The sequence below is a fragment of the Thunnus thynnus genome, chromosome 17 (assembly GCF_963924715.1).
Source record: "Thunnus thynnus chromosome 17, fThuThy2.1, whole genome shotgun sequence".
Classification (NCBI taxonomy): Eukaryota; Metazoa; Chordata; class Actinopteri; order Scombriformes; family Scombridae; genus Thunnus; species Thunnus thynnus.
In genome coordinates, this window is record NC_089533.1 from 24,845,206 (window position 1) to 24,859,142 (window position 13,937).

General features: G+C 37.2%; 1 protein-coding gene across 1 annotated transcript; it reads left to right on the forward strand.

The window, feature by feature from the left end:
• Positions 1 to 9,143: 9,143 nt before the first annotated feature.
• LOC137168438 (protachykinin-like) lies at positions 9,144 to 12,578 on the forward strand. Its single transcript, XM_067571019.1, has 5 exons — positions 9,144 to 9,660; positions 10,798 to 10,894; positions 11,101 to 11,133; positions 11,296 to 11,349; positions 11,710 to 12,578. The coding sequence occupies exons 1-5, from the start codon at positions 9,535 to 9,537 to the stop codon at positions 11,742 to 11,744; spliced, it is 345 nt and encodes a 114-aa protein (XP_067427120.1). The 5' UTR covers positions 9,144 to 9,534; the 3' UTR covers positions 11,745 to 12,578.
• Positions 12,579 to 13,937: the final 1,359 nt, after the last annotated feature.

The window sequence follows — 13,937 nt, forward strand, 5'->3', positions numbered from 1 at the left end:
GATGGAGGACAGCATCCCACTGTCATCAGCCAGCCCAAACGGAATTTGTCGACTCTGGCCTTACAAGCATAAATCCAATGGACAATAACAACAAATAATAACAATAACAGTAAAAACAAGATAAATAAATAAATAGCTAATCTTCACCGTGTGTGAACGCCAACAGTGATTATCTAATGATAGTTTAGCAACCGGCCTTGGATTTCTCCACATGTTTCACCACAAGCAATATACATGAAACACAACAGCAAAGAGAAAAAACACAAGAGCAAAAGTATGTGTTTGCCAAATGTTGGCATGTCTGTCTAACTAGCACACTATCTGCTATTAGTAGTAACTGAGCATTGTTTTCAAAGGCATGAAGCGTAAAGGTTATCAAAGACCAAAGGATTGTCTTATCATTTTAATGTACAGAGATGTGTAAGGATAATCATTATTTCTCTCCTTTGCTAATGTGTGCATGTTCCTGAGAGAGGAAACGTGCCTTAGGAGGCTCACACTCCTCACACTCCTCACTTTCCAAATAAGGTATCATTCTGTGTCTTGCAGTAAACAGGACATATGGTTCGAGCCTCTTCCTTGATTTGTGTCTTTAGATGATGTGGCTCCTAGTTAACATACATGTGCATGTAAATGTTTCTTGTGGCTGTTTGCCATTGGCTGTAATCCATAAGTTTATACGATTTGACCAATTGATGATAATTTCTCTGTCTCTAAAAGACTATAAAAAGGTCAGTTTGGCTTTGTATAGCGAGGCAGAGGACTTTGTGTGAGTTCTGTCTCCTTATCGATCAATAATAATTTCATTAATCTTCAGATCAACCAGTGTCTATGCTTTTATTTCTGTGTTTGTGTCCAGTGTTTTCGCAGCAATTCCACGACAGAAACATGCCATTAGCTAATTAGAAAAATAAGGGTAGAGTTAGAAACTCCAGCCACACATGCCAGACTCATCAGTTATTCATCAAACTTAAAGCCTTTTCACTTGAGAAAGTGAAACATACTGTTCAAAAATACAAACATTAAAGCATAAATCTAACCACTGTGTTGCTTGTCCAAGTATGTTTTGGGTAGTAAGCGTCCAGTCCACCAAGGGTTTTGTAAGAACAAATAATATTTCATTTTTTCAAGCTAGCTAGTTACAGTTGATAAAACATGTAACAATTTGTTAGGTTGTTTCTTTTGCATTCTTTTTCCTATTCTCTTTCTTCTTGGTATCATCATTATATCAGTATTATGTGATTAACACTCTAGCTCTTCTGCTCCTTCCAAGAAAGAGTTGTGAGGACATGGAAGGAAAAAGTAATAAGGAATTACCATTAAATGGATTAGAGAAATCTTACAGTGTGTCTGCACACCACCAGGTGTGTTATGCTTATCCCTTGAGAAAGTGGTGACAGCCAGAGTGATGTTCTCTATTTTGTTTGGCAAAAACTGCTCCCTTGGTGGTTAACTGGATTAAGCTTAGCTTCGTCTTTGTCTGCAGAGTGCTCATCAGAGTTGCTGTAAAAAGCAAAAACAATGAGAGACAAAAAGATTGACTGGGAGCTAAGAAAAGGGAGAAAAAAGTTTGTACTTTGAAACAATTCAGAGTTTGTGTTGGAACCTAAAAGTAAAATGTGAGATGTAGAAAATAATAGCAAACAATATTGCTAAGATACTAAGTGTCTGTGTTGTAGAAAATTCTTCTATATAATTTTCCTGCAACATGCAATGACAACCGATGTCTCTAAAATCTGCATAACCCAAATGCTTTGCACCAACCTTTATCCAGGTGGTGTCATTGATGATTCTCGCTGCATTCTGGGGTGATGCCACCAAGATAATGTCACTGCTAATATGTTGTCAGGGAAAAACCAAAGCTCAAATCATGCCTTTAAGAAATCTACCCTAAATCAAAATCCACATGTTGCTCATCTTATGCTGCTCATCCAACAGAGCCAAATCTCTCCCACAGCTCAGAGCAGATAGCCGGCACTTGAATATGTGGTTTCAAGAGGGACCTGTGATGACTCTCCAGTGACAATAACTCACACACTGAATTTCTGAACTTGCAGGATGTTAATTTAAGCTTTTATATCCATATAATCTTCACTGCATTGTAAATCTAATTGTCTTTCCCACTCCAAGGCACTGCCCAAAAAATGTAGAAAGCAATATGTTTAACTGAGAGTCGATGCAGCTGGGCCCAAATCAGCACAGATATGAAACCCGGCAGTGTTAATGGTCTAATCTGCTCTAAAAGCTCTCCTCTGAGACCTTTATTGGCAAGCAGCTGCTGAAATAGAAGCAGAAGGTAGTTTTTTTGGCAGATATTGATGACCACCAAGTGGCATTGATATGGTGCCTGAGAGAGATGAAGAGAGCTGGTTAGAGAGATACACTGGGCTAATACTGGCCTTTTATTAATGTTCCCTGCCACTGAACATGCCAATGACTCTCATTTTAACTTTGACTTCCTTTGGGTGTGTGTCCACTTGGTGTGTTTTTCCAACCACTAGCGTCTTTGATAATATGTTGTCATGGGTTTCAATGTGTTTTGTCCACCTTTGACCACTAGTGACTTCATAAAGATGAATCAGCTGTGTAACCACTGAGCCTTATTAATTTCTAATTGACATTGTGGGTGTATGTGATGTGCTGTTGTGTGTAGCTTTGTATTTTGTATGGTGTGTTCTTTGTGGGTTTTTTTCTTTGTTGTTTTTTTGTTTTGTTTTTTTTGTTTTTTTTTTGCTTTGTACTGTTTGTTGTTGTGCTGTTGTATGTTTTGATTATAATGGACTACAGATGCAAATTAGCTTCAAGCTAACTCAGGCGCAGCGCATCATTTATGCTTAATACTGCACACTGTCCTGTTCAATAAATCAAATCAAATCAATACGTTTAACTTTTCAGGAAGGACTTGTCAGTGTCCGTTTTTTAAAAACATATTTTCACAGCGATTACTTACAATACAGCTAATTTTAATACCACATGATAAGCAGGTTATTAGTTAGCAGCAGGGCCGTACACAGGATTTTAGAAATACTGAGGTGACATCCTCCCAAACAACAAAACTTCCATTTTTTATTTGGATTTTTAATTGATTAAGTTAGCAGTTTGATTATATTCTATTTATTATGTGCATGTTTTATTTATTGCATGAAATTCCTCTGGAAATCAACAACTGCAATAAACTTAGCTAACTAAACTCAATTCAAATAACTATCTCAGAATTGTGTTCTCTAAAATGAGTGACAGATTAAATTATTAAAACTCCAGGGAAATTATTAGCAAACTACAGCCCTGTAAAATAGGGGTTATGATTTTTATTTTCCAACGTGATTTTGTATCCTCTGTTGTGGTGGATTAATACCAAGCCATTCATATTGACCTAAAACTAGTAAAATTTTAATTTACTGAGTCAAAAATACATGAATGAGTCTAAAGATAGTCAGTAAATTTAAGTTTTCCACTGTAAACAGTTTTACCTCCAAGGTAAAACCTCCAAATTCTGAGATTATGACCACCGTGTCCTCATGGTTGCTACAGCCCTGGTTAGCAGGACATTTTTTAAATGGATTTGATTAAATCTGGTGGAATATTACGTCATAGGTCAACAAACAAGACTGGGGGGTTTTTTTGGAGGGGGGAGGGGTTATTTTATGTCTTTATCATGGGGACAGTGTAGATATGGCAGGAAATGAAGGGAGAGAGAGATGGGCAGGTGACATGCAACAAAGGTCCGCTGCCAGATTTTAACTGCAGACGTTGCCATTATGTGGCATGTGTCTTAACCAATAGGCTACCAGAGTGCACCGACAAGATTGGTTTTTGACATGGAACCAGGATTTCTTTGACAACGGGGCTTGTATTAAATGTTTACTATTTTCTCATGAGCTACTGCAATTTTGCCACATAAATTTTAAACAATTTTTTAAATCAAATATGTGTACCAGAGTTGGTAATTGTTAAATTCTACACATAGTGGCTTTAAATGATCATTTCTGAGGATTATGCACCCATTGGCGGAGGTGTGCACTCTAACTGCTCTCTGATGCGGAATTAAGTTTAGTTTCATTTATTTGGATTTTTTTATGTGATCAGGGTCTTTACTTTTCACTAACTGACCAATCACAGAAAAGGTGGCAGGAGCTGAGTGACATAATTTCCTCCAAAGGCTCTCATCTTTCCCTTATTTAATTATGTAAGTTATATTATCTGGGAAAGGCTAGATTTAGTGGCTTTTCTACCCTCCCATTAATGAAATTCAACAGGAAACACTTAATATTTGGCCTAAAAAAATTCCCATCTTTAAAGATGGCAAATTGCATCTCAAAGAACCAATTTCCAGTCACTTTAACCTAATGTATCACCAGTCAGAGAAGAATTCTGTAATACTCATACAGACACATTTGCATCATTTCAAATATTATTGTCTGAAGTCCAACATAGATCCTCAAACCATGTTTTATACTCTTTAATCAAGTGGTACTGACGTCATTTTCAAAATAAACATTCGTTTCAACAATTATATGAGTCACTTGGTCATCATGGTAGAATGGTTAAACATAACTGAGATAATGACTTGGTGATTTTATTCTGTGATGCATGAACATGATCCATGCAACAGTCCAGTGTCATGTCAAGGCAAGCCATCTCCAGTTTGAGCACATTGCAGGTATTTGACACAACAATAAAAACCTACATTTTATTGGTGCTGTTTGACACACTTTTGATCACATTTCTAGTGCTAATGTCATGAACCAATATTGTACAGTGTACACTGTCTGAATGCAAAATGATTGTGATCACATATAAGCTGAAATGTGACAATCTCTGATGTAGTGTCTAATTCTACAAATATGTATCCATGTCTTTATATTTCTCATCATTTCGTATCTTATACCTTAACACTTATTTGCTTTCTTGCTGGAAGTTAGGTGAGAAGATTGATACCACTATCTGTACAGTAAATATCAAGTTACAGCCAGCAGCTGGTTAGCTTAGCTTAGCATAAAGACTGGAAACAGGGGGAATTAGCTAGTCTCCGTCTGTCCAAAGGAAAGAAAATCCACATAACAACACCTCTAAAGCTCAACAATTCACATTATATCTCAGAACATATTTCTGAACTCCAGGTCACCATATTACACTCATGTGGATGATATTATTGGTAAGAATCCTAATTAAGAAATGTTTAGTCAATCTGCAGTAAATTAATTAACGTGTAGCAAACTGAAAGGGGCTGAAGCCACGAAAATTGCCCTGCATCTGTGTGTGATAGGAGGTGATCCGAGCAGATTTTATTGCAAATGCAACTTCATGCCAAAATGAGCACCAAAATTGCACTGTGCCGCCTAATCTGCATCAGCTGCGCCTCTCCTCCCACGTTGGTGCAAGCACGCTCATTTGGTGCCAGGAAATTACCAAACAGGCACAAATGCCAAAAAAAAAAAAAGACTTGCAAAGAGAGAGAATTGCAAAAAGACTGTGTTTGGCCAAGCTGGCTTTGCATTGGCAGGAAAATAGGGCCCTTAGTCTTGTTAATCCCTAAAATGCTTTAGTATTGTATTTTGTGTCATTTTTTGTACATAAAAATAATGTTTCCTCTTTGATTCTCAATACATCCTGATTGTCAAAGGAGACTGATTGCAGCTAGTATAGCTACTATCAAAATGTGTGACAACCACTGTGATTAGAGTAGAGCAGTAGATATGTGAATTACTGGTCAGTGGATTAAGAGTAGTTTTGTAATGGATGCCAAAGTTTAAAGATGAGTGATTGAGGGTCAGCTCCATGACCCTGAATCAAAGCAAGCAGGTACAGATGAATAAAACATATACATGAGACTCATGATGTGTGCTGCTCCAATTTGACACAGGGTGTAATTTTTCATTAAGGTATACTAAGAGATGATGGGCTTTGATAGTAAAGCACATATCACATATCTCAACATACATGCACTGCATGATACATTATGTAAGTATGACATAGCCTACTGTATTTCCTTACAATTTGTTCTGATTGTAAGGACAGTGACAGTGTTTGATGAGGCGAAAACTCCCAGCAACACATGCAGAACAACTTTATTGTGAGACCGGTGTGTTTCAGCCTGTGGCCCTCATCAGGGTGATCATACTACACGTTACAAAGAATATTTGAATAAGGTGAGTAAGATGGTGTTTGATGACACAAAGGCTGAACAGCAGGATGTCAGTTCATTACAAGTGGAGCAGATGATTAGGGGAAATCAATATCTGATTGGACGCTTCAAGCTTGTCATTATCTGTCTGACATATACATGCAGAGCTTCTTAGATGAGATCACTGAGGTATGAGTCAAAATGTGGTGTGTGTATGTATGCACATGTGTGTATTTGTTTGATCCACTTCTGTGAATCATACTCTAATACCACTGTGTGTATCCACATCTGTATTGAACCCAAGTCTAATTTCCTCCATCCCTCTTTAGGAGGAATTCAGTCTTTTGGAGAAGCTCAGTAAACTTGTGATCATTCCTTGATAAAGGTTAAGAGTTAGTGAGGCTAATCTCTAGACAGCTGTTTGTGTGGACAGATAGTGGAGGGAAGGAGTGTGTTTGTGGTACTGGCATAATGGATTTGTTCTTGGAATAATGTTGATGCAAAAATAAAAACAATTCTACCTCTCCTCTTCTGTGATTGGAGCATTAGACATTAGATGTTGTTTTGCAGCCATTCTTGTGGAGCTTTGACTTTATGCTTGGGCTTGATGTCTAGCTGGAAAAGTCACAGTGATCACCAAAGGTTAGACTACACACAGGTGATCTCCACTTAACTAAACATGTGACTTCTGAGACCAAGTGACTGCACCAGTCATGATTCATGTGTGTCATACTAATTCAAACAAGTATTTTGTATTTGATATTTGTAATCACTTCAGATTACTTTGTTGAGGTCATAGACTGTATAAAAATAAGGGACGTAGCCACCGTGACGTCACCCATTGGTTTGTGGAATCCCATTTTGAAGCCTTGAGTTTGGCAATTTGATTGTCGCCATCTTGGTTTTTTGGAGCCAAAAGTGATCAGAAGAGCGGAGGTGGGCTGAATGAAGCCCGGTTGCTGAAACAAGCCACCTAGTGGCTAGCAACCTGTCACTCAAAGCAGCCGAGCCCTTAATGATGCATAACTTTAAGCCTTAATAAGTTATTAAGGTAGTCACTTCCTCATTTGCTTCATTTTTCAGCCCCAGAGGTTGCTGCTTGGTTGAGGTCTGTTCTCCCTTTGACATTAAAAGGGTCTCTCTCTGTTGGTCAGTGTCAAGAAAGCCACATTAAATCAACTTTGATTCAATGTTGTCAAACAATAAAATATGCAACCTTCTGGGGGCAAGGGGTTGGAGCGGGTGAATACTTTTAATAGGCACTGCATGACCAATAAATTATGAGTCATGAAGAACATACTGTGCATTTTGTTTATAGCTCAGGAAATTACTGTTTTACTAATTGCACATGACTCTAGAGATAATGGAAATACCCAAAATGTAAAATGCAATGCAATTTCTTCCAGGTTCATGTTGGTAAAGGAAAAAGCGAGGGAGAAATAAATTCCTGTCAAAGGCTGTTGCTGCAGCGATCATTTAAAGTATAAATTCATCTGCACCACCCACCTGCAGAGTCACACAAACAAAACACGAATGCATCACAGTTGCAAATCAAATTGCACCTGGACAAGGTGACACAAGCCATAAAGATGACAGGAAACATGATTGTGATCTGGTTCAGGTTTGAAGGCAGACCTGAAATTGAAAATATAACTGTGCCAGTTTTTATTTGTGATTTGGTTTGGCATATTACGGTGTACAACTGATAAAATAAAGCATGTCTTGTCTTCTGCCTTTGGCCATTTTTTGCTCCTTCCTTGTGGTTCATTGACCTGATATCTCAACCACACACTGGGGCAAGGGCGTAGGTTTGGTTTTAACTAATTGTGTATGTGTACTTGCTCTCTATCACTCTGCAAAATGTTATTTTACTGAATATGTATTTTCTGATTTGCCTGAAACTGGACTTGTATAATGATTTTTTCTTTACATTTTAATTTATTGATAGACTATGAATATGAGACCAAAATGAAAATTTAAAAATGACATATCACAGACTGACACAATAAATGAAATAAATCTGTAGGTGATGTGCTGCTCTGTAACTCGCTGCTGGAAGGTTTTCAAACCTCACCTGAGATTCTGTCCTTACATCAGTTTGTGGATTGTGTAGCGACAACACATGAGTTTCATGACAGAGCCACAGTGATGATCAAACTTCTTTTAATCATCTTGAAAACTTGTATTTATATTATTTTTCATTCAACTCCTGAACTTATGGCTAGATCTTTCACTGTGACATCAGAGCTCACCTGAGACGCTGCAGCTCACCTGTCTGTCTCATGGAAAAGGAGAGAGGTGACATTAAATAAATAAATATTTAATAGTAAATATTTTAAGTAAATATTCCTCCCACTTATTTAAAAGATTATTGTTTGGATTGATTACAGAACATTCTTATTAAGGAAGCTCAACTGTTACCGACAAGTTGGTTCTTCTTTAAAAGGACCTGATGTCTTAATTCGCTTTTAGGAGAATTTTTCACCAACAGTAATAAAGTTGTTTGATTAAACAGCATGTCTGAGCAACAATCACAAATCAGCTCACAATACGCAACGCCTGAAGTTAAATATAATATCAAAATTATCTTAGTTTTGTCCAGTGAAGTTGTTTAGAACATTTAAACTATAAAGACAAACCGCTTTAGATTCTCCACCTCATTGACTCCACTACTGCTGCTGCAGCTAGTCAGCAATGCCTACAGTTTGAAATTGAGGGTTGCCAGATCATCAGGTCGAGTATCCCCCATATCCTGCTCTTTCACTCTTTATCATAGTAGCGCACTATTTGCAGAAAAAACACGCATCTGGCTACTCCGCAGAGACCTTACCGTCAGCAAAAATTTAAAGCGGCTGGATTGTTTGAGATCGGCAAAAATATCAGTAGGGACAATCCAGCAACGCCTTGATATTGGACATGTCCCTACCATCCATACCCAAATCCACGCCCATGCACTGGGAAATCATACATAAAGTTTTCATGCTCCACTCTGTTCATTCATACAATAACTGCTGCTCAATGAGCTCATTAATCAAGGACAAATCACATGTGAGTAACAGAAACAAACAAATCAACACATCCATCCTTCACAGTTTGAGAAATGGTCAGCTGGCTTTAGATAAGGTGAAGTTTACTCACTGGTTACGCACATCACGTCTGAGTCAGACAAAAAAGAAAAAAAGTGGCCTGCGGTATGTATTCTCTCCAACATGAGGTTGGAGGAAGTGGGGAGGAGCGAGTAGAGAGTTTATAAGAGCAAAGGCAGAGCTTCACTCAGGACCAGCACACTAAAGTGCAGAAAAAATACACACTCTTTGGTTTGAAGTCACTTGGCTCCTGTATGCGTCCATATCGGGGAAGTTCTTCGTGACCATCTTCAGCCACTTTGATTTTGGCAGCCTTAGGTGACGATGGAGACTCTGAAGTTTCTAGTTGTGCTGTTGGTGGTCGTGTTCGTGCAGGTTTTCGGCGCGCTGGGAACTCCGCTCTCCAACGAAGAAGAAGACGGTGAGGTCTGGACTTTGGAGAACTGGCAGGTAAAAAAATATCTTCAGAGATGTATCTAGAGATTATTTTAGGGAGTGTCTTTGGATTGTATCTGTATTGCAGATAAACAGGGTGTTTTTGCATGTATTGCTTTGAAAAGGAACCGCAGGGAATAAAGACGGTGCCTTGTAATGAAAAGAGAAGACAGACTTAAAGCACCGCTGCAGAACATTATAGTTAATCTATAGTAATTTTTAAGTTGCTTTCTAGTTCCTCTAATGTGGCATTCCTCTGTTATTTCACTAAGTCACAGCTGGGACTTTTGCTGAGAATTTGCTGCAATTTCTGATGACTAGTTTTCTACTATGTGAAACCAGTTCATCTTATCTTTCGTACATGTTTGTTAAAGCTGGTATTAACATTTCAGCACCACGGAGAGCGACACCCAGTCAGTAGCATGAAACACATTATTGACTAGAGGATCATCAGTTTGTCACACTCTTCTTTTTGCTGTTATTAAAACCCAATATTCAGAAAAATATTAACGTGGTAACACTTCTCTTTGCCACAAACCGAACTTGCACATTTAATGACAAAATACAGAAATTACCATATTATTATATTTCACGTTTAATATGGATTATGCATGAAGACATATATATTCCCTTTTTGCCAAAAAGCCATTCACAGACAAAGAAAAGTACAGTATGGTATCCTACATAGTGACATTACTCATGTTTGGGGTCAGTTAAACTCCAGAGAGTTCGAACTCATGAACAAACTGTTATAAAACTTCAACAACAGAATCCAAACTGACTTATTTTGGATTCAGAAGGGAAATGCTGCGTAAAAAGTATTTCCAACACCAATCACATATCTTTTGGAGCTGTTAACAAGGGCCCGATGTCTCCAGGACCTCAAACAGAACATTAAGGTTTAGAGGGCAATGATGACGTGATAAAAAAGCCTTGCTGTTCTCCCACCTTTAAATCTTTAATCTCTTTTAAACAGACAGTTGAGGATTGTGCAAAGTGAACTCAATGGGATTTAGAGTACTCTAATTTTGGATCGTTTTCTGCGTAATGAGCGCTGCTCGGTTTCAGTAAGCAGGCAGGAGGGATTGGATGACTTACATGAGAACTAACTGGAACTTCTTACATTACTGCCTTTATTGTGTGTGTGTGCAGGGCTACCCGCAAGAGAGAGGAATAACCATCCGGCTGGCAGACCTCATCAAGCGGTCCAAAGCACAGCAGTTCCACGGCCTGATGGGCAGAAGCTCGGGTAAACAAACAAATATACCAATAAATACTTTTGGGGTGTTTTAAGTGATTTGTAGTATTTTTGCTGATGTAGTATTTTGTTTTTGTCCTATTTGTTAAATCTCCAGAAGCCTATTATTTGAATCATGTTCCTATCTTGAAACTCATGGTTCCACTGCTGTGCTCTTCAATATCACTGCAGCATTTTTTATCCCTCCTTTATTTCAGGGGCATCTCAACCTGTGAGACTGGGCAGGAAAAGTGAGTATAATTACACTTAGGGAAGATATTAGTGTTGTCTCGCTTTTTTGGTTGTTGCTGCTATTACCACCAGCTTTAATATAATGTGGTTTCTTTTGACACTCATGAATATATTTTATATATATAATATATTTTCTCTTACTCTTTGTCTCTTTTCATCAGGAAATAAAGGGGAGATGTTTGTTGGACTCATGGGCAGAAGGAGTTTAGGTGGAGGTAACGTAAACTTTTCTGTTTTTTTGTTTTTTCTGCTAAGTTATACTTTTTATTTTATGATCAAAAGTGTTGGATGTTTGATGCAAACACTTGTGAAAGCTCTGTCCTTCATGCTATCATCTTATCAAGTGTTCCTGCTTGACATCTGACTGTATACACCTGTGTATACACTCTTGCATTATGCTATAAAGTACTTAACTATCTTTGTAGTCATATAATCTATACTATTGTATTAACGTCTTCCATAGTAAGAGAAGAAAAACCACAAATATTGTCGTAAATTTGAAAAATTTGAAATTGCAGAGGAATTTCTACTTCCGTTGTGTCTAATATTTTACTCATGTTCTCCTTATTTTCCAGATATGGAAGAAGAGTGGAACTCTGACTCTTACTAAAGACAAAACAAAAATCACCGTATCCACCATAATCAAAGCTCTGACCCAACTATATAATGTTCTATTCAATAATCATCGTCTCAGTGATCCTGCTGTATGATCCCACGCTGTTGATCAACAGGACATAGAATTTCACAAAATCTGAGTGGGAGAGATGGTCTAAACACCTGTCGCAATTACCTGAAAATAACTGCTGCAAATCACTGAAATCATTGCCTGTCCACCACTATTGTTATTGATAATATTTAGTCATATTTAAAACTATGTAACATGTAAGCCTTTTGTCTTTCAAGGGAGTTCTCTTATCTCATGCCAAATCAATTAAAGCTGATAACATTAGCTATGTGTGTCTTCATTATGTGTTGTGGCTGTAAAGAATGCTGCTGTTAAATTGGGAAATTTATTTTTATGATTTCATATATTCAGTGTCATCTGTGTGGGCCAGCATGACAAATGATTTACTTTACTGCTGATTTTTATGTTTCTCTTTGTTGGGGAAAAACAAATCATGCTCATATATCTCTATAGTGACACAGTCATGGAAAAATGTTGCAAATGAATGAATAAAATTTATTTTGCTCATATAGTTGTCTGCTCTTGCTTTTGCTCTGAAAGACATTACATATTTGCAAAAATATATAATATACAGTGCAGTGTTTTCAGTTTGGAAATCTCTTATGCATTATACTCTTTAACTCAGTGCCTCTGTATTGTAAAGTTTTCTGCCTGACCTGTTAATTCCTACCTTATATGTTAATTCCTGTATTATATGTTTTAGCCCATTCACTACAATCTACATACAGTGTATTTAACATTATAGTTGACCATTTTTAATAGCACACCCCAATTCTATTTATTTATGATGCAGCTGCATGCATGGACTGTTTGAAGTCTTAGATGTTTAAGGGTTAAAAATGATCCCCCAAAAATCTTGTTTTTGATATCCCCCTATTATTTTTCTGTTTTATTTGATCAGAAAATAAAGTTAAGTTCATAGCTTTCTAAAATAATTCATACCAACACTTGAAGTCAATCTAAAAATCTTTTGGTGTACTTGAGAACTGTAATTTCCGGTTTCTGATTGTGGCTCCTTAATACAAAGCTGTGCCTACTTAAGACCATTGTTACACACAGCTATGTGTATGGGGTGAAAATATGGAGAGCCATAGTTAGAGTCCTTTATGCACATGTAACCTTTTTACTTTAGTTGCGCCATATTATTGGACCCTAAGAACTGGACCAGTATGTATGACACTGAATTGTCCCAAACTTTGACTTAAAAGTAAAAAAAACTCGTAAAAAGTTTGTCTTAGATGCTTTGTACAAAGTAGTTAAAAGTGACTTTTAGTAAAGTCCATAAAGTTTATATAATATAATTAACATATAATATATAATAATATAAATAATGAATTATATAATTAGAATATATTTATAAACTGGTAAATTTATACATTTACAAGCATCTTTAATTGTCAGTTCTGTTTTGGTATTCATTGTATTTCAAACTCACCAGAATTCTTGTATTTCAGATCTCAGATGTTTAGCTAACGTAATAATGATTACACCTTTTATATGTGTATTAATTTGAACGTCAGGAAGACTCAAACAAACGTGAATATGTGACTGTATTATGTCATGAATGTTTTCATATTGTATAGGTAGTGTGAATATTAGGACAGACTCAGTATCTTTAATAAACTTATCATCACACATCTCCAAAATAGAGAAAGTGTCATGTGTGCAGCCTCTGAAATCAGCTGGGAATCTCTCTAAGAATGAGAGCAACATTTCACAGTTCCTGGAACAATGTCATGTTGAGATGAGCTTAAAATCAAAATTGTACTCTGAGATGCTTTATTATACACACCAGCCCTGTAATCTTGTTCTGGTTTAAATGCTTAAGTCCACTACAGGGACAGCTGCTAAATGTCTCAGCTGTAGGTGCACATCATATCATCCAGCTAAGTCTCATTATTGAAACTGATACAAATCTTTCATGCTGAGTGGGTTCTTGTCTTTTCAGGGGGGACTTATGCATCTTAAGGAGAGGGGGGAGGCAGAGCAACATCACCCTCTGTAACCATTTGTTCCTTGTTAACTATGGAAACTGACCACGCTCAAACAATCCTTTAACCACTCAGGACTCTAATTCTGTTGCTACCGGTAACACACAAACATCACACCAGACAAAGC

What these genes read in the sequence shown, in the direction of transcription:
- LOC137168438 (XM_067571019.1), top strand. Translation starts at nt 9,535, where the DNA reads ATGGAGACTCTGAAGTTTCTAGTTGTGCTGTTGGTGGTCGTGTTCGTG. An exon ending in GGACTTTGGAGAACTGGCAG is followed by an intron (nt 9,661 to 10,797) that starts GTAAAAAAATAT and finishes GTGTGTGTGCAG; the next exon opens with GGCTACCCGCAAGAGAGAGG. An exon ending in CCTGATGGGCAGAAGCTCGG is followed by an intron (nt 10,895 to 11,100) that starts GTAAACAAACAA and finishes CCTTTATTTCAG; the next exon opens with GGGCATCTCAACCTGTGAGA.